The sequence below is a fragment of the Rhinatrema bivittatum genome, chromosome 14 (genome assembly GCF_901001135.1).
Source record: "Rhinatrema bivittatum chromosome 14, aRhiBiv1.1, whole genome shotgun sequence".
NCBI lineage: Eukaryota > Metazoa > Chordata > Amphibia > Gymnophiona > Rhinatrematidae > Rhinatrema > Rhinatrema bivittatum.
In genome coordinates, this window is record NC_042628.1 from 40650769 (window position 1) to 40676524 (window position 25756).

The window sequence follows — 25756 nt, forward strand, 5'->3', positions numbered from 1 at the left end:
CTTGCCACAGGGCCTAAATCCCATGCTTCTCTTTGGTCATAAACAAAGTTGTATACTTGTGACAGATGTTCTCTGAAGACGGCAGCTCACCACTCCTGGTGATGGCCCTCTGACAGGACGGACATGCACAAGTTTTCCAGAGCTTTACAGAACATTCTTAGAGACTTCTAACCCACACATATCGCCAATAGTCCAAGATGGTTTACAGAATAAAATCATACATACTTTGTAGCTAAACATAACTAAAAACATTACAGCAAAACACACCACAGATTGAGAACTGGCCATAGCAAGTTCATTTAAATTGGACTGCCCATGTCCTTAAAGGCCAGGGTGAAGAAATGAGTCTTCACTGTCTTCTTGTTGTGTAAGGTCTTTAGGGTCTTCTTGAAAGATTGGAGTGTAAATGCAACAGGTCCTGTGGCCAAGCAACATGACTGAGCTCTGTAATTAAAGAAATGAGCTCAATTCTAGAAAGAGAGGAGGGATGGTTTGTGTGACTGGTGAACGGCTGTCTTCAGAAAACACCTGCTGTAAGCAAGCAGCTCATCAGTTAAACATGGGACTGTCAGATATTACAATGGTCCTATGATTTGTGTAAACCCTAAATCTCCTAACCAGACTGATGACTTCCAGAAAAAAAAATCACATGTGGTCCTTCAGAATATCCATAGCTTCTTTGACCTTATGTTCACAAAGATCCACTCCTATACAAAGCACGTTAGTGAACCTTTCTTGTATGTCTTCACAGAAGCCAGATGCATGCAGTCATGAGAGCCTACAGTCATCTTCGGTGAAATCTCAAAAGCATCATATGCCAAGTATACAAGATGCTTTTTGAACTCTTTGCCTTGAGTCATTAGTTAACAGAATTTACCTTGATCTTCTTGAGGGACACAGTTGGTGAATTCCTGTTCCCCTTATAAATTGTTATGCAAGTACAGATGGAACATGATGGTAATGCACTCTCGTCTTGGAGGTACCAAGGTATATGTGTTAAGACTGGGTTGGGAATTGGAGACTGGTCAAACCATTCAGCCACCTGGACATGATACTCTGATGTCTGGCTTCTTATCAACTGGGAGTAGAGTGTGGGTGTTTCCTGCATCCTCTCAGTAATGTCCTGATAGAGAGGGTGAATAGGCACTATCAGCAACTCTTTTGGGGCATCCACATACTTGAAGCCAAATAAAAATGCCTTCCCACTCCTTCAACCTGCAACTCAACTGGAATGGTCTAGTCCATTACCTGACAAAAATCAGAAAAGAAGTCTGCTTGTGGAGACCTACTCCATATCTGTGAAGGAAAGATGTCTGAAGAAAGGACAGGTGAGAATTCCTGTTCAGAATCAATCTCTAACTTGTAAGGGGACTCCCAAGACTATTCAGGATCACTCTTAAAACCTTTGAGGTCAATATTCAAAAGCCATTAGATGGATAACTGAAAAGCCATATGCGGCTAAATCCTAGTCGCATAACATTATGCAGCTAGAATTTAGGGGGCATTCTGGAGATGGGCAAGCGGGAAGTGTTTCGGGGTAGAGCAGAGCTAGTTGCTTAACTTAAGCGCTGTAGGGCTGTCCTAAAGTTAGGAACATAAACACATGCAGCTAACTTTAAGATAGCCGGGCATATTCAGTGGCATGACCGCAATGCTAAATATACCCTGCTAGTCAAGTTGCTCAGCAGCTGAATATTGGCCTCTTTATCTTTATTAAAGTGTATTAATTGCCTAAGCTGCAGCACTAGGTGATGTACAAGCAAATGTTCATAGTATAAAATACAAATGAACAAATAGCTACCTCAAACATCTCATAAGTGCAGACACTCTTCTTTATAATGGCATCTGCATAGCATAGAACGAGCTCTGAATCCTTAGACCAGAGGTTCTCAAACCTGTCCTGAAGGACCACCAGCTAGTGAGGTTTTCAGGATATCCATAATGAATATGCATGAGATAAATCTACATGTGCTGCTTCCATAGCATGCACATTTTATTTCATGTATATACATTGCAGATATTCTGAAAACCTGACTGGCTCGGGGTTTTCAGGACAGATTTGGGAACCACTGCCTTAGACAAAAGCCAATCTGAAGAAAAAGGTTTTAAGCATAGATTTAAATTCCTTCAGACAATCCGTGCCGCACAGTATTTCAGGTAATGAATTCCACAGTGTGGGAGCAGCTACTGAAAAGGCACAGTCTTTAATATCAGTAAGACATGCCTGCCGAGCAGATGGTATATCCAGTAAATTCTGTTGAGATGATTGCATGGGGTGATACAGTCTCAAAAGAACATTGCCCCAGGGTGAAGAGTTGAGATTAATTAGCTTGTATTGGATTCTGGAATGCAACGTCAGCCAGGGTAGGTCTCTTAATACTGGAGTGATATGTTTTCTACGTCTTCTGCCTGAAATTGGAAGTAACAGAAAAGATCTCGAAGAACCAGGAAGCCCGCCATAAATAGCATTAGGAATAATCAAGTAGTGGTAATATTGATGCTTGAACTACAAGACGGAAGTCAGCGAAACCCAGCAAAGGTCACTGGGGGTGACATCTGGGTTTGCACTGATCCTAGAGTTGGCCATCTTTGAACACCAACTCCCAGAGCTTCAGAGTCAGTTGTCACTGAAAGTCTGGGGAGCCTTCCCTCTCAGGGGCTGTTTGGCTCTGACATAGTGTGCTTCTCAACGCAGTCACCGACCTTTGACAATTTATCTTATTATATATTTATTTTGGAGTACTTGATTTAAAAAAGATTTTTCTATACCATCTTTCTGCACCAAAAACAGGAGTGCGCAAAGCGGTGTACAATACTAAAATTAAAAACAACAACTTAAAAACAGCATCTTGCCTTTTACTGTGATGAATTTGGGGATTTTTTAAAATCTTCTTGTATTTATTATTTGTTGTATTTCGCATTGGGCTTCTGGAAATCTAAGAAATATACACATAAATAATGGTCAATGCTTCCTTCAGCAACTCCTTGTCTTCAGCAGTTGCTGCAACTCTAGGTTCTTTTGCTTTGATGGTGTCTTCAGCACAGGCTCAGTGGACTGGAGTTCAAGATGAGAAATTCAGCTTATCTTCCAGATTTTGATGACCCTCAAGCAAATGCCACAGGGAAACATCTTGATCCTCAATCCAGGTCCTTACACAGTAAGTCTTGTGACCTGCCTGAGTCTGAACAATGTTTGAAGCTACTGCCACCTTCTCTGCCACTGTCAGAAAAAATCAGCACAAAAACCAAAAGAAGAAATTTCCCCCAGATAAAAGATGTGTGAAACAAAACCACGGGGGAAGCACAATCAGGAGCAGATCAGAAGCTGCAGTTACAGGGGACCTACTGACGGGAACGGTGGAAAAGTAGAGCAACCAGCTCTGTAAAGCCAGTGAAAAACACGTCCGACACTCATCATGGAAAGCAAAGAACTGAGGTGTGACATGAGAGCCGTCAGGCCTGCCCAAAAAGCTCTCCGAGATTTTCCTGAAAAGTTTTGGAAAACGTGTCCATGTCAGTGCTGACAGAGGATGTCGCCCGCATGTGAAACGACAATGAACTGCTCCGTCTGAGCAGAGCGGCATCACCTGGCACTTGATGTGAGGGTTGCTTCAGCCCAAGGCAGTGAGAATTGTAAGAGCCTGGGCACATTCCAGCGGTAGTAAATGGGGCAGCAAAGTCCCTTGGGTACCTCCGTTTCATTCTCTGGGCTAAGAAAATGGATCCAACAAGCCCAGCTTTAAATCTCTCACTCACTCTCCCCCCACCCCCATCCTGTAAATTATTTCTGACAATGCCCCCTTCAAACCCGTGACCACCCCAATGATTCTCCTCTTTCAGGCATCCTCCCCCTGCAGTGGGTTCCATTCTTAAAAACATCTGCAGTCTTCCTCCTTCAAAGACAGCAAACTTCCCAAGAGAGAAAGTTTCCTTCTCAAGTCTCCAGAGGAGAGATTTGTACACGCTGACGGAGAGGCATGGAGAAGGGACATCATAGGCATTTTTCAGTAAAAAGCTAGTTATATACACGATGCTGTACCCACGGCACCTTATAAATTATGATTTACAAAAGCATATGAGCCTGGAAGGAGGTCAATTTAAGAGCAATATAAAGAAACATTTTTTCATAGAATGTGTGCTGGACGTAAACAGCAGCCTCCGCCTGGGAGGTAATGGGGGTCAAAAGAATTCAAGAAATCATGGGACTAGCACAGAGGATCTTTTAGTGGAGGAGAAGTGAGGATAATGCTGGAAATCCAGCAGGCTCTGCTGCTTCATAGTGGGGAGACTAGAAGTGCGCCTTTTGGTCATTATCTGCTTCTCTCTATGCCCTCCCATGCTCCTGGTGCAGACATTTCTTGTTTTTTATGCCAATATAATTTATTGCAACACGCTTTGATATCATTTCCCAAAATGAAACACCTCCAAGGAAACCTCATTCATGTACGGCCACACCCCTAAAACATACCTTCTGTCAACCCTAACTCCCAACATCCTGCCCCAAGCAGGCATTTTCCAAGCCTTTCTTCACACAACCTTGCGAACCCTCTGCTCTTCCATCTGCATTGTCAAGGCTTCTCCATTCCAATGCGGGATGCTACAGGTACTCCCCATCCCTCCTGCTGTCTCTCTCCTTAAACTATGAAAGGAAGACAGTGACAGGCCACAGTGCCCTCCACATTCATTTTCCATTCTGTGCTCAAAAAGGGTAAGCTTCAAAGATCTACATGCAGAGATCTACTATAGTATTTTATAATCTGCGCGGTTCTGGTCCACACAATGACAAAATGTGTGTCTATCCACCTCCAACATAAGCACCTATGTTTCATTATGCACAAATATTTGTAATGCATTGAAAACACGTACTTTCTGTACCTATTTTATAAACGTGTGAAATTTTACACGCAAAAACAATTTGTTCACATAAAACCCTAATTTATACGTGGAGGCAGGTATATTGTACAGTATAAGCATGAACTTGAAATCACCAATTTGCTGATACCTCCATCAGGTCACCTAGATCCTGCTAGTACTTCACCCAGACCTCCCCATCAGTCTGATATCAATTGCGCTAGTCAATTACAATCAAACAACAAAGGCCTACTATAAGTCCCCTCTATCAAAACTGCACAACGCATTACAACCCGCGACATAGCATTCTCCATAGTCAGCCCCAATCTCTGGAACAACCTCCCAACGGAACCAAGACTGCAACTCAGCTTAAAAACATTCAAGAAAGACCTTAAAACATGGCTGTTCTCCAAAGCCTATCTAGACATACAAGGAAAACCCAGTAACCCACCAACAACAAACCTTCTAACCGAACCAAAACAGAACCTTATCCCCAAACAACAGACAATTAGATCACCCAAGAATGCCAAACACTAACATTAACCCGATATTCATCTACTACCCAACATGAATACAAACCTGGACTTTCTCACCTCCTACTGTACAATTTGTCTTTAGCTAATTGCACAGGTAACTTACTCTGTTTATTATCCATGCAACACATATGTAAACTGTCATAGATTGGTCAAAACCTGTAAACCATTGTGATGGCGATACCGAATGATGGGATATTAAACCCAACAAATAAATAAATAAAAATAAATTAGCAGGTGTAAAACAGCACAAACAAGTTAACATTCACATAAATCTTATAAAATAGCAACTTATGGGTGTTCCTCTTGACTCCGCCCCAGAATGCCCCTTGACTGCTTCCTTTTTTTGGACAGGTAAATGTGTGTGTAAAACCAAAAATATGCACACATTTTTGATGTTTATAAAATAATGTGTGCATGAATATAGGCTACTTAAGCTCATTTATGCTAATTTTACATATGCAACTCCTTTGAAACTCAACTTGAAAATGTGTTGCTGATATAGCTGCAGCTAATGAATGCTATTTTCTATTTTAACTAAATTTACAAAGAAATGTGGATGAAAAAAATTCTATTCCTTTTCTGTTCTTCAGATAGTTCCAAAAACTGAATACCAACAATAGTTATTCCACATCCTTTCTTCAACCACTAGGTGGCAGTCTTCTTCCAGACAAAATCCCATAACTAGGTAACAGCGCTCTTCGGCAAATCAGGACTAGACTGTACCTGAAGTACATTTAAGAACTCTCAACATATGATGGGGCAGCTGGTAACGCTGTCTCCTGGCCAGAATTTAAGAGGGGAATTTTAGAACAGCCACATAGAGTTGAAGTCCATGTGTAGACAGGGCACACAGACTTCAGTCTGAATTTTGACAGCAGTGGGTGTACGCATAAACCAGAGCGGCATATGCACGCACATTTATACCCTCTTGGGAGCAGGTGTATATTTCTGCACATACTTTCATGAAAACCAAATGTTTCCCTGCCCCCAACACTGCCCTGGAGAATGCCTCTTTCGTGTACATGTGAAATGGTTTCTGCACGTACTTTTAAGCACACAACCCATGCGCAATTTTCTGAAAGCCCATTCACGTGCATGTACCTGCATTTTGCACACGTGAATGCTTCTGGAAATCAGGCTCTAAAGAGACCCAACTGAATAAAATGGATTGCAGGACAACTTCTTCTTCCGTCACTATTTTGAAGGAACAATGAAACATGAAGCTTCCAGGTCCTCTCTCTGCATCTCTTTCACGCACCACTAAAAAAAAGCCCTCTCTTTCAAACCGGTCTTCTCCCCCTGCTCGAGCCCTCTAGTAACAGTACAGTGCAGTGCAGCACCCCGACAGCACGCTAGGTCACGACTACTGGAGGCTGAAGGAGGAGAGAAGGGGAGGGCATGCTCACCTTTATTGGGCCTCCAGATCTTCTCCATGCCATGCCTCATCAGCACGATGCGGGACAGCTCTGTGAAGGACTCAATCACATTGAAGTTGCACAGAGGGCTGACCTCGAAGAACGTCATGCCGTTTTTCTCTGCGTAGGCGCGTGCCTGCTCTGTTGGCACCTGCCGCTTGAAGGCGAGGTGCAACCGGTTCCCGACTAAGATCCGTGGCACCCCTGGGGCATGCTGAAAGAACAAAGGGCACAAGGCAGGCTTTAAGCTTCCTCCCACAATCAGTCACTATCAAAGCCTTATTCTGATAAACACTAGGGCTCTCTGGAAATGTATGGGGCTTCATTAGTTAAGTGAGAGAAAAAAAAACAAAACAAAAACAGTTCATACATATGTTTGTGTTACACAACATTGTGTGAGGGCCTCAAACATTCCCAACATCTTCCTCGATAACAACGAAGTTTCGCTCTAACCTTATAATCCACTTCTGTCTCCCAGTAACTTCTCATTTGTGGCACTGATTCTACTTCCAGCCACGCATTATGGCCCTGTGACTCGTTTGCTCTTCTGGGCCAACACATAACACTGTCCCAGTTAATGGCAGCTTGTTCTCTACTGCCACACCCTCAGTCTATGGCTCTAAATATTGTTTAAAAAATTAGCTGTTTAAACTACTGAAATTGAAACGGTTAAACTATTTCAATCCAGGGTGGCCAACTCTGGTCCTCAAGAGCCACAAAAACCAGTCTGGTTTTCAGGTTATCTACAATGAATATGAATACACTGCCTCATCATATGAAAATCTACCTCATGCATATTCATTGTGGATAATCTGGAAATCAGACAAGAGTTGTATGCCTGCCCCACCCCTAGCAGGCCAGAAAATGGGAACCCAGAAGCCGGTCATGGGATGACTTGAGCCTGGTCCCTGCAGTAGCAGCAGAACATTTTAGATGGTTAAATGACTTAAGTCTCACTTACCATTTAACTGTTTCATATTTTATATCCTTATCTCTGAAATGACATACCAATGTATATTTTTCTTATCCAACTTCCCCTTCATTGCCTACAAATACTCATTCTTCCCTTGACCTGCTAAAGCCTAGTCACGTCCCTTACTATATGACAGACGTTTTGGGATTCTTTTACACCCACGATATTAGTTAAAATACCTTAATGCACTGTAATACACTGAGAAACTGTACCTGAGCCCACTGTCTCTGGCAAGCTTTCCTCCCCACTACTATGCCTGGAGGGTAGCACCACTCAAAATGAATGCCACAATCCCGTCATAAATTTGCATGGCAAGGGATGAATGGAGATTGCTGATGGTATGCCACAATACTTTCCCAACAAAAAAAGGGAAAACAAGTGCTGGAGCAAGTCCCTTACGCTACAGGTGAATGGTTCAAGAGAGCCGGTCTGATATTAGGATGTGAACCTTTTCCATTTAAAGCTATGATGTCTTTCTAGTTGAAGCTTCCTGGAAGAGATCAAGATGTCTTTCACTTCCCTTGGAAGAAGCAGGGGGGAAAAACTTCCATGCATTCAACATCCATGCAGTGAGGGCCAGAGAAGCTGGATTCAGATGGAAAAAAGTCTGCTTCCCTCTTGTGTGACGGAGGACAGAGAAGATCCTAATGGGATTGGAGACTGCTCGAACAATCGGATGAGGTGGGGGAACCACACCTGCTTTGGCCATGCCATAGTAATGTGAACCATTCTTGCATGGTCCTGAAGCACCTTCTAGATTATCTTCATATTTAACAAGATTGGTGGACATGCATAAAGATGACCAGCACTGAGGTGTAGCAGAAAAGCATCAAGAACTGAACTGAATTTGCTTGAAAGCATGGAGCAAAACCTTTTGACTTTCCTGTTACTCTCCAAAGCAAACAGGTGATTGTCAGCTGACCCCAGAAGTTGAATACACAGTTCGCCATTCAAGTGGTAGAAAGACTCAGTTGAGATGGTCTGCTAGTCTTCAGGGCTCTTGGAAAGTATGTAGCTTGTAGATAAGCTCCATAACTGAGAGACATGCCCAGATCTAGAGAATCTCCTGATAGGGGGCAAAGGAGCCTGTGCCTTCTTACTTGAGCATTTGAATCAAAATGATCCTTCCTGTCAGAAAGTGAGAGGACGCCTTCAATGCATGTTGACTAGCATATAGGAGGTTAATTTGAAGACAATGTTCTGCTATGGACCATATCCCCTGAGTTTTAGCCATACCAGTATGAGCTCCCTACGCCCTGGTGGAGGTGTTGGTGGAAAGAATCACTTGATAAGGCAGAAGCTACAGAAGGAAGCCCACATCCAGGACTGACAGTTTCAACCCACTGACAGGGACGCTTTCATTCCTACTGTCTGTGAGATGTGATGGCATAATGGTTGCCACAGCTGGTCCCACTGACATCAAAGGCCCCAGTGTAGACCTCTCATGTTCAACCTTGTCATGGGAATGACATGCACTGCAGCTGCCATGTGGCCTAGGATAACCAAGTCTGATTTAATTGAAATCCAATCCCACTGCTGGAGGGCCTTCATTGGGACCCTTGGCACAACAGCCTTTTTGCCTGGGAGGAATGATCATTCCTAAAATGAATCTCCCCATGCTTATATGAACTAAATCCTTTGAACAGGGCAGAAGCTCGACTTGGAAAGGTTGATCAGGAACCCCAGAGACCGAAGAAGCTGAATGGCCTTTTTGAGGGACTCCAGAACCCCTGACTGGGATGGACCAGTCACCAATCAATCATCCAGGTAGGGGAAGATGCAGACTCCAAGCTACCACCGCCAGGCACCTGGTGAACATCTTCAGGACCACACACAGGCCAAATGGATGGACTTTGTATTGGTAACAAGTCCCTTTTGTCATGAACTTACTTTCAGAAAGATGGATGAATAGGGACATGAGCATATGCATCTGAGATCCAGGGCACACAGCCAATCCCCTGAATGATCGTGTGGAGGGAAGTTCATCTAGAATCTCTCCGGAGCCAGCAGTTTGTTCAGTCTAAGTCCAGGATAGCCTCCCCGTTTTCTTGGAAATGAGGAAATAGCAGGAGTAAAACTCCTGGGAAGACACCAGTTTCATTGCTTTCTGCTGAAGGAGTGATTCTACCTCCAGTCAAAGACAGGCAGATGGAGACAAGTCTGAACTGAAAACTGGGTCAAGAATAGGTGAGAGAAACGTAAGTGGTAACCATATTCTGCAATCTTCAAAGCACAACTATCCTTAGTGATATTTTTCCACTCTGAAAGGACTGCTGTACATAATTATTCATTTCCATTTCAGGGATATGAGAGGAGTGAGGGGAATGTAGTCTTTGTGGTATTTCTGTATCCTCCAATTGCAAGAGCCTTTGAACATATTGCTAATTTTAAAGACACACATGACATGGTTTCAAGAATATTGGACAATACGAGGGCATAATATGTTCTGTTTAATGCATGTAATGTTAACCATATTTTTTTTTATTTTTTATAACTTCTATTACACAGAAGCCAAAAGAAAGGCCACATCAAGCAACAAATAAATCCAATAATTAAATTTCAAAGGAAAAAATATTCAAAAGGAATCTAAGTTGAACTAAAGTCCACACTCTGAAGGAGGATGGAATGCAATCAAAGAAAAGTAAGAACATAAGAAATTGCCATACTGGGTCAGACCAAAGATCCATCAAGTCCAGCATCCTGTTTCCAACAGTGGCCAATGCAGACTACAAGTACCAAAACATTAAGTAGATCCCATGCCACAACATTTATTATTCAAACTTCCATTAGATGTAATAGAACTAGGGCAGGGCTGGCCAATTCCGGGACTTTGAGGACAGTGCAGTTACGCTTCAGACCTCATTTCAGTCCCATGCTGGATCTGCAACTGGAGCTCTGATAACCGCTTGAGAAAAGACTCCACGGCAGCCCTCAGCAAACCGTGGGGTAGTGGAGGGAGAACGGGGCTTTCAGGGCTCAGACAGTCCATGCATCTGCTCTCCTGCCTGCTCCTCGCGCAAGCACATGGCCCCAACATCCGCTCTCTCCAGTAGATGGCCACAAAAAAGCATGTATCTGACTCACAATGGAGGTTGGAGCTGCTTTGGAATAGGTTTTAGGCTTAGCCTTCTGCTTACCCATCTTGATACAGCAAAAAACAACAAGAAAACAACCAAGGGGTGAAAACTCTAGGAGATTATTGCAGGAGCTGCTCACAGAGCAATGTTAGGACCATTAACCAGATTTTCTGAACATTTTGCAATTGATAAAAAGTTTAAGTAAAAAATACATGAGAGCAAGGGAAAAAGATATTGGAAGAGATACATCCTAAGAAATGGGAAGCTATTTGGGGACAGGTTGCAGAGGGAAGTTCTGTTACGTGGGACAGGATCCTTTATAGATGGAATCTAACTAACAAAAAGATGAGAGGAAGTCTTTAAGACCAGTGTTGGAGAAAATGTAGAGAAGAAGGAACATTTTCATATTTGGTGGGGTAGGGATTATTCTACAGATCTCTAAAAATTTAATTCTTAAGAGTATATTTATTGCAGGTTCTTTTATTAGAACGGAGATTCTCCTGTTTGTCAATCCCTTCGTGCATCCCGTAGTGTTAGCCTTTCCCCATGTTCTTTTATATCCCTTGTTAACAATCCCCATATTTAAATGTTTAATGTATTTGACAAAGGTAACGCATAAGTTTCTGCAAATTTTGTTTAAATGTAAACCGATGTGATATGTAAAATCGAACACCGGTATATAAAAAAAAAAAAGTAAATAAATAAATAATAATAAATTAAACAACTGATTAAATATTACATATATAGCAATTGTGTCAGTAATTCAAGATAGTTATAAAGCAGTTGTTTCACAGTTTCCCTTTCTAATTGATTGGCAGACCTGAGACTTCATTGCTCTCCATGTTTTGTAAGCCATCTGACCCTGGAAATGGGTCCCTCCACCACCTAGACAGATGTCTGTAGGGAGATCCACACCCTTTTTCAAGTTCTCGGTCATGAGCCACCAATTCAGACTGATTCTTGCTTGCTCCAGAGGTGCCAGTTGCTGTGTGTAATCCTGAGAATGTGAATCTCATATGTACCCGTGCCCAAGGAACCAAATCCAAGGCTGCTGGCATGGATCCCAACAACTGAAGGTAACCACACCATTGGCCTTCCAGCACACAACCAAGCTCGTTTGACTCTGCAATTTCTGGATCTACTGAACTGTCAAGAGAGCGCAACCACTTTCCATGTCAGGTTAGCATAGGTTTAGTTCATCTTATTTTTACTATGGCAACATCGGTAAGTGATAATCAATCATAGGCTCATAGACATCACTGTATGTTTTAAACCTATAAAAATGCAGCACTCACTGACATACGAGAGACAGGAGCTAATGCTGTACCTGAGAGAGGTCTGGCTGCCTGTGTCTCCCAAGGATATGCAATAATAAATTTATATTTGTTCCTACTAAATTTGGTTTGAAATCTTTGTTTCCCCTGTGTGGAGAAGCATCTTTAAGAGTGAATTAACACTCAACAATTGAGCTTCCAGGTGTATTAGCAACTGGGAAGGCTGTAACCTGCTTTTTGCACCCAACCCAGTTCCTGCAGCAAGCAAATCACTCTAGCTGTATCTGCTTTGCTCTATTGCACTGACACTGCGTGTATTAACTAATCAACAAGAAGAGGATGTACCAGACCTTCATCTTGATGTAAATTTGCTGCCATTACCACCATTATCTAGAAGAAGGTTCTTGGAGTGTTGGCCAAACCGAAAGGCAATGCTAGAAACAGAAAATGACTATCTAGCACTGATATTCTTACCTTATGGGAATATGAAGACATGCTACTGCACGATCGAAGTACATTAGGAACGTTCATCCTGAAATGAGGCACCTTAAATGCCTTGTTACTTCATAGTTTCCAAAAAGAGAGTTTTCAAATATTGTCTCTGGCAATATTGATCCAAAGGAACTAGGACATCTGCTTCTACATGCAGAAGACTATCTAGAGTTCCGGGAATTGCTTCTTTCCTTTGTACATGGAACATGGGGAACAATAAAGGTGACTCTTGAGATGGAAAACTCCGAAGCACATCTGTTGAGAATGATCTCCAAGATCTACTGGTTTGAAGTGATTTGAACCCATTGATCTGACACTGACACCTATAGAAAATCAGGACCCACTTCAGATAAAATCCAGCAGATGACAGAGTCTATCCTCTGAACCAGAGACTGACTCCTCAAATGGGTCCTTCATTGAGAGCTGCAAGAGCAACCTGCTGACCCTGCAGTTCCATCTTTGCCACCTCCTGAAAGGCCAAAAGGACTGAAACCTGTGAAAAGGCCTGTGTTTCTGACCATCTAAAGGCCTCCTTCTGCTTGGATCCCCTGGATTCTGGAAACCTATCGTTGACCAGCAGCAGAGGAGAAACAACCTTTTGGCTTGCCCTTAGGAAGTCTCCCAAATTTTAGCCATCTTCACTATGCTATCACCCAACAATAGCTTCCCTTTGAAAGGAGGCTTTGACCAATTCATCTTGGCAAAAGAATTTGGCTGAGGAGACAGACCTGAGATATAACGGCAATCCCTTGATGCAGGCAGCAGGTGGTGCCAAAACGCTGCAGCGTCGTGTGCAGTGGTTATTTTGTTTGAAGTGGCTGCATATGGGGCCGGATTTTAAAAGGGTTACGCGCATAAGTTATGCGCGTAACCCTCTTAAAAGGCCCCTGCGTGCGCCGAGCCTATTTTGCATAGGCTCGGCGGTGCGCGCAAGCTCCGGGACGAGCGCAAGTCCCGGGGCTTTGTAAAGGGGGCATGTCGGGTGGGCGGCGTGAATTTCAGGGCGGGGCGGGAGGCATGTCGGGGGCGTGATGCCAGCCCGGGGGCGTGGTTGAGGCCTCCGGACCAGCCCCCGGGTCGGGTGATGGCGCGCCAGCAGCCCGCTGGCGCACGTAGATTTACACCTGCCAGAGGCAGGTGTAAATCTGCCGACAATGGTGGGGGGGTTTAGATAGGGCCGGGGAAGGTGAGGGGAGGCGGAAGGAAAGTTCCCTCCCAGGCCGCTCCGATTTCGGAGCGGCCTGGGAGGGAACAGGCAGCGCGCGCAGGTTGCACAAATGTGCACCCCCTTGCGCGCGCTGACCCTGGATTTTATAAGATACGCGTGTATCTTATAAAATCCAGCGTACTTTTGTTCGCGCGTCATGCGCTAACAAAAGTACGCGCGCGCTGTTTTTGAAAATGTACCCCATGGTGTTTTCCTCAAGAGGTCTCCTGATACTTTGAAGAAGCAGCAACAGATATCTGTGTCCTAGTGGCCTTCGATCTGTGAAGTAATGTCGAGCAACGCTAGATGCCACTGAGTTAAGCGTGTAATGGACTACAATAGAAATGATATTAGAAACCAGGGCGATGTTCATTTTCTGACCGGTGAGTCGGGACGAAGCAATATAAGCTCCCACAGTTTTGAGCACACAGCCTTCTGTGACATGAACTTTGAGCTGAAATCGTGCTGGTGCCGTCCCTGACTGACCTCCACAGCCATATGGTATCGAAGAGAATCAGATCTGCTCCTGTTCTTTATGAATGATTAACAAATTCCTGCACTTTTGAGATCATGACCTTTTTAAGGCAATAAAGTACAGTGAGATTTCTGTACAAATATTGCAATCAAACGTGACAAGAACCTTAAAGACTTTGTGTCACCTTCAGCACTGCCACAAAGATCAATTCAGGACATTAGATCGCCAGGACACCATTCCTGTGGGAGATGCTCTGTATGCAATGTGAATATGAAAGCAAACTGGAGTTCCCTGGGCAAAATAAAACTTATAAATTTAAGTCCTTCACTAACTGTAGGAGCAAAGCAGTGATATACGCAGCAATTTGTCCATGCAACAAGATGTATATTGGCAAAACAATCAGAGAGTTCAACAAAAGGATCATCGAGCAAAAAAGTAATATAAACAGATCAGTGTTAGCAATCTATTCAAACACAATATAAATTTATTGATTATAAATTTTGTGTGCTCCAGCAACTCAGCTGAAGGGAGGGTAATCTAGACAGATTACTCTTCCAGTTAGAAGAGAAATATATTTATGATTTTAAAACCATTACACCTTATGGTTTAAACGCAGAAAATGATTTTTGTTTTTTTATAATACAATTTTAGATCAGTTCATTATTATATTGATTTTAAAACATATACCTGTATACGTATTATAATTTTTTTTTTTTTTTTAGTGATTATCATTATTTCTATTTTATATTGCTCATTTTTTATCTGACACCATATTTATATTTCACTTTTTTGGTCTTTGTTTTAGTGCATATAGAATAATCTCTAGTGTTTTTATTACATATTTTTCAATTTATCGATTTTTAGGTATATATATATATATATATATATATATATATATATATATATATATATATATATTATTTTTTTTTACTAAAAATAAGCATATAGTTCAATAATTTTTTTTAGCTATGTTTAAAACACAGGTTTAACTTATTAGACTACTACTCATAATGGTCCGTTAAATCTGTTTTATTTAACAATAGTTGATTAAGTTTAGGGGCATTATAATCTAGTTGTAAAGTTAATATATTTTAATAAATATATTAAAAGGAAGAGGAATAGCCTAGTGGTTAGAGCAGTGGACTATGAACCAGGAGACCAGGGTTCAAGTCCTGCTATCGCTCCTTGTGACCTTGGGCAAGTCACTTTACCCTCCATTGCCTCAGGTACAAAACTTAGATTGTAAGCCCTCTGGGAATAGGGAAATACCTACAGTACCTGAATGTAAACTCGTGTGATATCTCAATTGAGATCAAATGTCAGTACATAAAAATAATAAATAAAATAAATAAATAAATCTTATTAAAAGAATTTTTAGTGAAAAGCACATTTTATGAATCTTAGTATATTTAGTTTTATATTGGTGTGTTAAATTGCCACATCCAACTTTTAGACATGCCCCTGCCGTGATTGGGTGAAAAATTGTGTCAATTCTACCTTTAAACACGGCGTTGTGTGTGGGTGCATCCATCATGATACATTGAGTGGAGACTCGTCATCCAGCTACGGCTTGAAAGGTAAATTTACTGTTGTTGGTGACTCACTATGTATTTGCTACGACACTCGCTGTCATGGTCTTGCTTTGAATCGTTTATTTATATCTTTATTAGTCATCACAATTAGCCATGATCGCAGCAGCTTAAAAAGGTTCTCATTTTGTGAGGTATTCGTTTGTTTACAAACACTGGTCTAAAATTTGTTTCGTGATAGCCGGTGGCATTCTACGTTTTTTTCTGAGTAACCATGTTCCAATTCGTTTGCGATAGACTTTTGTAATTCGCTGTCACTGTTTTGCTTTGAATTGTTTATTTATACTGTCTGTAGTTATCACAGCGGTTTAGAAAGACCACGACCTGTGCGACAAGTCTTTCTTTTTTAATTTTTTCCCTTGATATCTGGCGGCAATCTATGGTTCAATTTTTGGGACAGTTAATTATTTTTGGTTATCTACATTGGTGTTTTCTATGGATAGACCTTAGTGTTTATAATTTAATTTTCCACTTTTTAGAAACGTTGTGGATGACACAATCAATCATATTTTTCCTTTAACTATTGCTATTTGAGTGAATACTTGTGATTCAGTATTGTGCCAGAAGGTAAAGATTACATCTGTTCAAAATTTAATCGGCAATAGGTTAGTGAGCTTTTTACATATATGATATCCACTGATTAATTGTTAAGTGGAAATAGCCACCTTGTATTGGGATTTTTGGATATTCAATAGAGGCATATATGCCATTAAATGGCAATATGGGTTTTTGGTCAATCATTATGTGCAGGTTATGTCACCAAAAAAATTACATTTTTTTTTTTTTTACATTACTATACAGATAGGAAATATTCAGTTATATTGGTGACAATGGGCCGTTGTCTTGGAAGAGTTTGTCCTTGTGGCATAGTTAAAGATATAGGTCAATTAGCTTTTAATTATCTTCAGTAACTAGTAAACATTTAAGTGCTACTGTTAGGCTGGCACACGATTTATCACTAGTACCCTATCTTATACTAAGCCTATTTAATCTGTGTTTATTACTTATTATACATTCAGTATCAGAGATAATATTTTTGAAGTTTTCTCTTGTTATTTCAAGTGTCTTTAATAAGCACGACTGCAATTTGATGCCTCAATTTTTAATGTATACAGGTATTGTTTTGGACTTATGCTAATACTATCACTGATAACTTGTGCTTGGAGCTTTATGTTTTGATATCACTTATGTTCAAAATCCACGTTTAAATGTTACCATTTTATATGTTGGTATGTCAATATCAATTTAGTTTTAAGTTATTTATTTTTGTAAGTCACTTTAATGTTGTAAATGATCATTTACATGTTTTGATTATGTTTAAAATAATTTTAATTTTTATTTATTGTAGCCCCTGAGGCAGCCACTCATAAGGTGGCAAAACTTGGCCAGAGTCGGTCAATTTTAATATGTCTATTAAAATAAAGCTTTTCTAAGGACATCTGGCATCTATTTCATTTTGTTTAACCCTCACGGCTTTTATAGATCGCCTTCCTCACTGCTTCCTGGATCCATTCAGCCTAAAAGGCCTCAGCTTCTAGCACAGGATATGATTTCCTACCATCTTCTGGAGACAGAATACAAACAGGCTGAGGTCAGCACAGGTGCCCATAAGGGGTGAAATCAGCTAGTCTTTTAGTCTTTGTCTCCATCTGCTGGTTGGTGGGCATAACCCATGCATCTGGATTGGTCAGGCTGAATGAAAGGAAACAATTCAATGTCCTCTCAGAGAGAAACCACCCAGCTCTGTTTCAGCTGCTAATTACTTACCAGCTTGGTGAGAAAAATAGCTCACATTTCTTCATTAATTTCAGGGATTAGTTAGACCATAATTTCTGTGAATTAAATCTATGCAAGGTTTTTGTTGATTGTGTCCTTTATTTTTAGAAACTGCGAAACTGCTTATAACTGTCTTGAATTACTGGGGTAATTGTTATGTATATAATGGTGTCCATGTGCTTGTCAGGAAACAGGCTGCTTCATGACTCCAAACAGATATTGTCCACAGGCAGGGATGCGGCAAAAGTTAAGATCATAAGAACATGCTATACTGGGTCAGACCAAGGGTCCATCAAGCCCAGCATCCTGTTTCCAACAGTGGCCAATCCAGGCCATAAGAACCTGGCAAGTAGCCAAAAACTGAGTCTATCCCATGCTACTGTTGCTAACAATAGCAGTGGCTATTCTCTTAACAGGCCGATACAGTACAGTGCGCTCCGGCAGAGTGCACTGTTAATGCACGTTTTCGACGCGCTAGCTTTACCCCTTATTCAGTAAGGGGTAAAAGCACGTCGAAAGCATGCGTCCAAACCCCCCCCCCCCCCCCCCCCGAAACTTATAGCACCCCCCGCTCTCCCGCGATTTTTACTGTATCGGCCTGTAAGTCAGCTTAATTAATAGCAGGTAATGGACTTCTCCTCCAAGAACTTATCCAATCCTTTTTTAATACACAGCTATACTAACTGCACTAACCACATCCTCTGGTAACAAATTCCAGAGTTTAATTGTGCGTTGAGTGAAAAAGAACTTTCTCCGACTAGTTTTAAATGTGCCCCATGCTAACTTCATGGAGTGCCCCCTAGTCTATTATCTGAAAGAGTAAATATCAGATTCACATCTACCCGTTCTAGATGTCTCATGATTTTAAACACCTCAATCATATCCCCCCTCAGCCTTCTCTTCTCCAAGCTGAAAAGTCCTAACCTCTTTAGTCTTTCCTCATAGGGGAGCTGTTCCATTCCCTTTATCATTTTGGTCGCCCTTCTCTGTACCTTCTCCATTGCAATTATATCTTTTTTGAGATGCGGTGACCAGAATTGTACACAGTATTCAAGGTGCGGTCTTCACCATGGAGCGATACAGAGGCATTATGACATTTTCTGTTTTATTCACCATTCCCTTCCTAATAATTCCTAACATTGTTTGCTTTTTTGACTGCCGCAGCATACTGAACCAACGATTTCAATGTGTTATCCACTATGATGCCTAGATCTCTTTCTTGGGTGGTAGCACCTAATATGGAACCTAACTGTGTAACTATAGCATGGCTTATTTTTCCCTATATGCATCACCTTGCACTTATCCACATTAAATTTCATCTGCCATTTCGATGCCCAATTTTCCAGTTTCACAAGGTCTTCCTGCAATTTATCACAATCTGCTTGTATTTTAACTACTCTGAATAATTTTGTATCATCTGCAAATTTGATTACCTCACTCGTCATTTTTCTTTCCAGATCATTTATAAATATATTGAAAAGTAAGGGTCCCAATACAGATCCCTGAGGTACTCCACTGCCTGAGGTACTAAACTGTCCATTTAATCCTACTCTCTGTTTCCTGTCTTTTAGCCAGTTTGCAATCCACGAAAGGACATCTCCACCTATCCCATGACTTTTTACTTTTCCTAGAAGCCTCTCATGAGGAACTTTGTCAAACGCCTTCTGAAAATCCAAGTACACTACATCTACCGGTTCACTTTTATCCACATATTTAACTCCTTCAAAAAAGTGAAGCAGATTTGGGAGGCAAGACTTGCCTTGGGTAAAGCCATGCTGACTTTTTTCCATTAAACCATGTCTTTCTATATGTTCTGTGATTTTGATGCTTAGAACACTTTCCACTATTTTTCCTGGCACTGAAGTCAGGCTAACTGGTCTGTAGTTTCCCAGATCGCCCCTGGAGCCCTTTTTAAATATTGGGGTTACATTTGCTATCCTCCAGTCTTCAGGTACAATGGATGATTTTAATGATAGGTTACAAATTTTTACTAATAGGTCTGAAATTTCATTTTTGAGTTCCTTCAGAACTCTGGGGTGTATACTATCCGGTCCAGATGATTTACTATTCTTCAGTTTATCAATCAGGCCTACCACATCTACTAGGTTCACCGTGATTTGGTTCAGTCCATCTGAATCATTACCCATGAAAACCTTCTTCGGTACGGGTACCTCCCCAACATCCTCTTCAGTAAACACCGAAGCAAAGAAATCATTTAATCTTTCCGCGATGGCCTTATCTTCTCTAAGTGTCCCTTTAACCCCTCGATCATCTAACGGTCCAACTGACTCCCTCACAGGCTTTCTGCTTCGGATATATGTAAAAATGTTTTTACTCTGAGTTTTTGCCTCTACAGCCAACTTCTTTTCAAATTCTCTCTTAGCCTGTCTTATCAATGTCTTACATTTAACTTGCCAATGCTTATGCATTATCCTATTTTCTTCTGTTGGATCCTTCTTCCAATTTTTGAATTAAGATTTTTTGGCTAAAATAGCTTCTTTTACCTCCCCTTTTAACCATGCTAATAATCGTTTTGCCTTCTTTCCACCTATTTTAATGTGCGGAATACATCTGGACTGTGCTTCTAGGATGGGTTTTTTTTTTTGTTTTTTAACAATGACCACGCCTCTTGCACACTTTTTACCTTTGTAGCTGCTCCTTTCAGTTTTTTTCTAACAACTTTTCTCATTTTTTCCAAAGTTTCCCTTTTGAAAGTTTAGCATGACAGCCGTGGATTTACTTACTGTTCCCCTTCCAGACATTAAATTCAAATTTGATCATATTAGGATCACTATTGCCAAGCAGCCCCACCACTGTTACCTCTCTCATCAAATCCTGTGCTCCACTGAGAATTAGATCTAAAATTGCTCCCTCTCATCGGTTCCTGAACCAATTGCTCCATAAAAATGTCATTTATTCCATCCAGGAAATTTATATTCTAGCATGTACCGATGATACATTTACCCAGTCAATATTGGAGTAATTGAAGTCTCCCATTATTACCGCACTATCAATTTGGTTAGCTTCCCTAATTTCTCTTAGCATTTCACTGTCTGTCTCACCATCTTGACCAGGTGGATGGTAGTATACCCCTATCACTACAGTCTTCCCCGACACACAAGGGATTTCTACCCATAAAAATTCAATTTTGCATTTCGTCTCATGCAGGATGTTTATCCTGTTGGACTCTATGCCATCCCGGACATAAAGCGCCACACCGCCTCCTGGGTGCTCCTTTCTGTCATTGAGATATAATTTGTACCCCGGTATAGCACTGTTCCATTGGTTATCCTCTTTCCACCATGTCTCTGAGATGCCAATTAAGTCTATGTCATCATTCACTGTTATACATTCTAATTCTCCCATCTTACTTATTAGACTTCTGGCATTAGCATACAAACATTTCAAAGTTTGTTTTTTTGTTTGCATTTTCATTCTGCTTTTTAATTGATAGGGATAAGTTAGAATTTTTTAGCTCAGATGAGTTTTTAGTTACAGCACTTGGACTACTTTTCATATAATTGGAACCTCGCTGTCGGGATGCCCTAATTCTAATGCATCATTAGTATCCTTTGAAGATACCTCTCTCCGAACCATGCGCTGCTGAGCGACTGTCTGCTTTCCCCTTTGTTCCTAGTTTAAAAGCTGCTCTATCTCCTTTTTAAAGGTTAGCGCCAGCAGTCTGCTTCCACCCTGGTTAAGGTGGAGCCCATCCCTTTGGAAGAGACTCCCCCTTCACCAAAAGGTTCCCCAGTTCCTAACAAAACTGAATCCCCCTTCCTTGCACCATCATCTCATCCACGCATTGAGACTCCGGAGCTCTGCTTGCCTCTGGTGACCTGCGCATGGAACAGGGATCATTTCAGAGAATGCTACCCTGGAGGTTCTGGATTTAAGCTTTCTACCTAAGAGCCTAAATTTGGCTTCCAGAACCTCCCTCCCACATTTCCCTATGTCGTTGGTGCCCACATGTACCACAACAGCCAGCACTGTCTAAAATCCTATCTAGGTGACGTGTGAGGTCTGCCACCTTCGCACCAGGTAGGCACGTTACCAGCTGTGTACATTCCTAATAATCGAATCACCAACTATGACGACTAACCTAACCCTTCCCTCCTGGGCAGTAGGCCTTAGGGAGATCCTCGGTGCGAAAGGACAATGCATCATCTGGAGAGCAGGTCCTTGCTACAGGATCCTTTCCTGCTGCATCAGGTTGATGCTCTCCAATCATGGGACCTTCTTCCTCCAAGGCAGCACCAGGGCTGCCAGTCTGAAGTTGGGAGTTGGCTACTATGTCCCTGAAGGTCTCATCTATATACCTCTCTGTCTGCCTCAGCTCCTCCAGGTCTGCCACTCTAGCCTCCAGAGATTGGACTCTTTCTCTGAGAGCCAGGAGCTCTTTGCATCGCATGCACATGTACAATTTCTCACCGGTGGGTAAAAAAATCATACATGTGACACTTGATGCAAAAGACTGGGAAGCCCCTCTCTTGCTGCTGGACTGCTGCCTTCATCTCAAATTTGTTCAGTTCCTACTTAAGTTTTAGGTTGCTATGGGAGTAGGAATGTGTCTAATTAATGTCCTTTAAATGTATTAGTGAATTCACTATATGTCTAGTAGTGGCCTACAGGGGAATGATCAAACTCTCAATAAGGTGGTTTTTTTTTGTAAGTGGCACCTGCCTATAAATTAAAGGATGAGCTAGGGGTGGGTGGGCGAGGGGTGGGAGTTAAGCGAGGAAGGCACTGGCCATTGATGGTGGCTAGCTAGCGAATTCTTTGCCTTGCTTATTTTTCAGTAGCTAGATATGCATAGCCATTGCATATGAATAAATTCTGGGGACAGCATTTGCTTGGCTCTAATCTTTCTTTTAAAGAATAAGAGTACAGATCTTCATAATGAGCAAAGTCTTAAGAATGTCTAGAGATAAGAATTATCCAATCAAAGTGTTGTTTCTATGCACTCATGTTTGCAGATGAGATTAGGCTGTAGACTTGCTGGCGGCAATGCCAACACAGGTAGATTCTGCAATGTCTGTATTGCTCAATTCTAAAGCACAGTCGAATATCCCACAGTCCTTTGCTGTTTTCCATCTTGCTTTTGTTAGAAAGAACAGGCTCCTTTAAAGCATGCTCTGAGAATTGTGCCTACAGTGGATTTTGTCCTATCATTAAAACATTCTGGTTTGAATCCTAGGTTGGATATAGGAAAGAATAGCTATTCAACTACCACTAGACCCCTTTGTTATTTAACTGAATGCTCCAGTTCTAGAGAAATATAGAAAACAGTAAATAAGAAATTTTAATTTCTCATTTAATAAAAGCCAGTATGACAGCAGCTAAATTTTCAAATGACCCAAACAAACCTTCTGTAGATAGCTGGTTATGTTTGAAATGCACGGTCTATGGAAAAACTGACTTTATGCACAGAAAAATACCCAGATTTTTTTTAAGGTGTGATAACCCTTTTAAAATGATGTTGCTGAGAGTCCTGAGAAAGTGGATAACTTCATAAATTTGGGAAACCTGCTAGATGATTTCACAGTTATGTTTTTGTAGAGACTGTATTCATGCACACACAATGCTGATCTTTGAAGTAAGAAGTCAGACCATTAGATGAGAAGTTTCACCTAATATTTTTGTCCATATTTGATAACATTTTAAAATCAAGCAATAATTGGATACATTTCTCAAAGCATTATTTTTTTCTCTTTTGTATACACTGTTATTTTTTATTTTTTTTATTTATTTAATTTTATATACCGGCAACCGTTTGCACATCGTGCCGGTTTACAGATAACTTAAAACAAGGATATATATAGGCAAAGCCTTTACAAGGAACATTGTGTAACCTAGAACATTGCTTGTAATACTTACCGCATATACTTGTGTATAAGTCGAGGGTATTTTTTTGGGTGCCAAAATCAAGATTTTTCTGTCACCCGTGGATAAGTCAAAGGTAAAACCTAGGGGGCTTATGAAATGGTGAAATCATACTAAGAAACAAACCGATAACTTAAGAAAATCACTTTTATTTATTTTTTAAAAACAGAATAAAATGTCTCATAAGAAACATCATTTAACTTAAGAAAATGTCCCTGCTGTATGAATCCTTGCCTCCCTCCCCCATGGCTGTCCCTGAATCTCTCTTTTATTCAAATCGTTCCAAGTCTGATTCTTCATTGTCAGAATGTCCAAATAAATCGTGGAACAGTTCTTTGGTAATGCCATCAGCATAAATGGTGCCTTTGCTGTCTCCATCTGTTGAATCATCATCCAATGCTGATTCGTTTTTGTCTTCATAGATGGCGCCATCTTCTGATCCATCCATAGCATTGCTAATGCCGTATTTCAGGAATGACTTCTGATCATTTGTGGTGGAACTGAGTCCCAGGATTCCTCTACCCATTTCGCTACCAAATCAATGTATGGTTTCATCAGGTTCCTGCCTTTCATTAACTTTTCTTGACCAGAACACATCCATTGTTGCCACAAATGCCACAGTTGGCCCTTGAAAGGCTTGTTGAGAGACATTTAATGGCTGGAGCATTGATGTCAGACCTCCTGGAATCACTGTTAATGTGATCGCCATTTTCTTTGCATTGCCCTTCACATCCTGTTATATGTGCGCAGAACATATCCCACACTAATAGTGACGGTCGTTTTCTTAGCCCCGCACCAAGACGCTTACCCCACACATTGCATAGCCACCATTTTGTTCCCTCCTCATCCATCCAGCCTTTAGGATGAACCCAAACAGTTACGCCTGCTGGAATTTTTAGGTTCTTTGGCATCGTTTTCCTCTTGAATATTACCACCGAATACAGTTTTGTGCCATCTGCCAGGCAAGATAGGACCATGGTGAAATGGGTCTTTTCATGACCAGTGGTTTTTACAAGTATGGTCTTCTCATCAACACCAGCTACATTGCGAATGCCAAGCATATCAAATGTCATCGGCATTTCATCCATATTACCAATGTTATTTGTATCGAAATGATTCTTTATTATCTGCTGAATAATGAATTTGTGGAATGAACAGATCTTTTCATCAAGCTCTTTAGGTGTGAAATCTTTGTACGCTAAGGCACAATCCATATCAGTTCATGAACTGCGAACATCAACCAGACGATGCTGTGATTTCTTTCAGACCTTCGGTCACTGAATATTTTTCTTCTTTTGTTATTTCAAGGACACGAATCCGAATGTTCTAGCGAGTCACAATGTAGCCATTCTGTCTGCATTCCATTACCCAATCATTCAAATCCTTTTCCATTCCTTCAAAAAGGCGCAATTTTGAAACGTAAGGCTTTCTTTGCCTTTGGCATTTCTAGCAGCTTTTCTTCATTTTTTCTCCAATCTCTGACTAGTTTTTCACTAACGTCAAATTCTCTTGCCTGTTGAATAACCTTCAGTTTCAGTGATGTGGTATAACATGCTGTCTTTTTCTGATAATAATGATATATTTCCTGAAGGAAATATATCATTATTCTAATGGCTGTTCCCACTGTCAGAATCCTTCCCTCCCTCCCCCATGGCTGCCTCTCTGGTTTGAATCCTTCCCTCTCTCGATTCCTTATCTCACCTGTTGCTATATGGACAATGACGGCACTTGCCTTTGCTCAGAAACGTCCTTCCTCCTCTCCCTGTGGTGTCCTAGTGTAGTGGTAGGACAGCTTCTCTCTCAAAACTCCTCCAGATCCCTTAGCTCGAATGCTCGCTGCTGCTATAAGGACGATGACAAACTTGCAGTCGCTCAGGTGTGTCCTCCCTCCTCCCCCGTGGGGTCCCACAGGTGCGCTTTGAGCCAGGTGGTTCTAAGTAATCAGATCCTGGCTTGGGGGGGGGGGGGGGGAGGACACGCCTGTGCAACTGCAAGTGCCGTCATCGTCCTCATAGCAGCGGGTGAGATAAGGGATCTGGAGGAGGAGCATGCGAATAATTCAATCATGCATCTTTGCATTACAATATCAGCATTATTGTGGATTGACCCATGGATACGATGACCGCTATTTTAAGGATCGATTTTTGGAGTAAAATATTTCAACTTATACATGAGTATATATGGTAATTGAAAAATAATCTAAAATAC

At 41.3% G+C, this 25756-nt stretch overlaps 1 protein-coding gene across 1 annotated transcript in view; it reads right to left on the bottom strand.

Moving 5' to 3' along the window:
• Positions 1-25756, bottom strand: part of RAB40C (RAB40C, member RAS oncogene family) — a 141100-nt gene that overhangs the window by 8248 nt on the left and 107096 nt on the right. The window contains exon 6 of the mRNA XM_029576618.1: positions 6794-7016. Coding sequence (XP_029432478.1) covers positions 6794-7016 — 223 coding nt within the window. The remainder of the gene's footprint in view (positions 1-6793; positions 7017-25756) is intronic.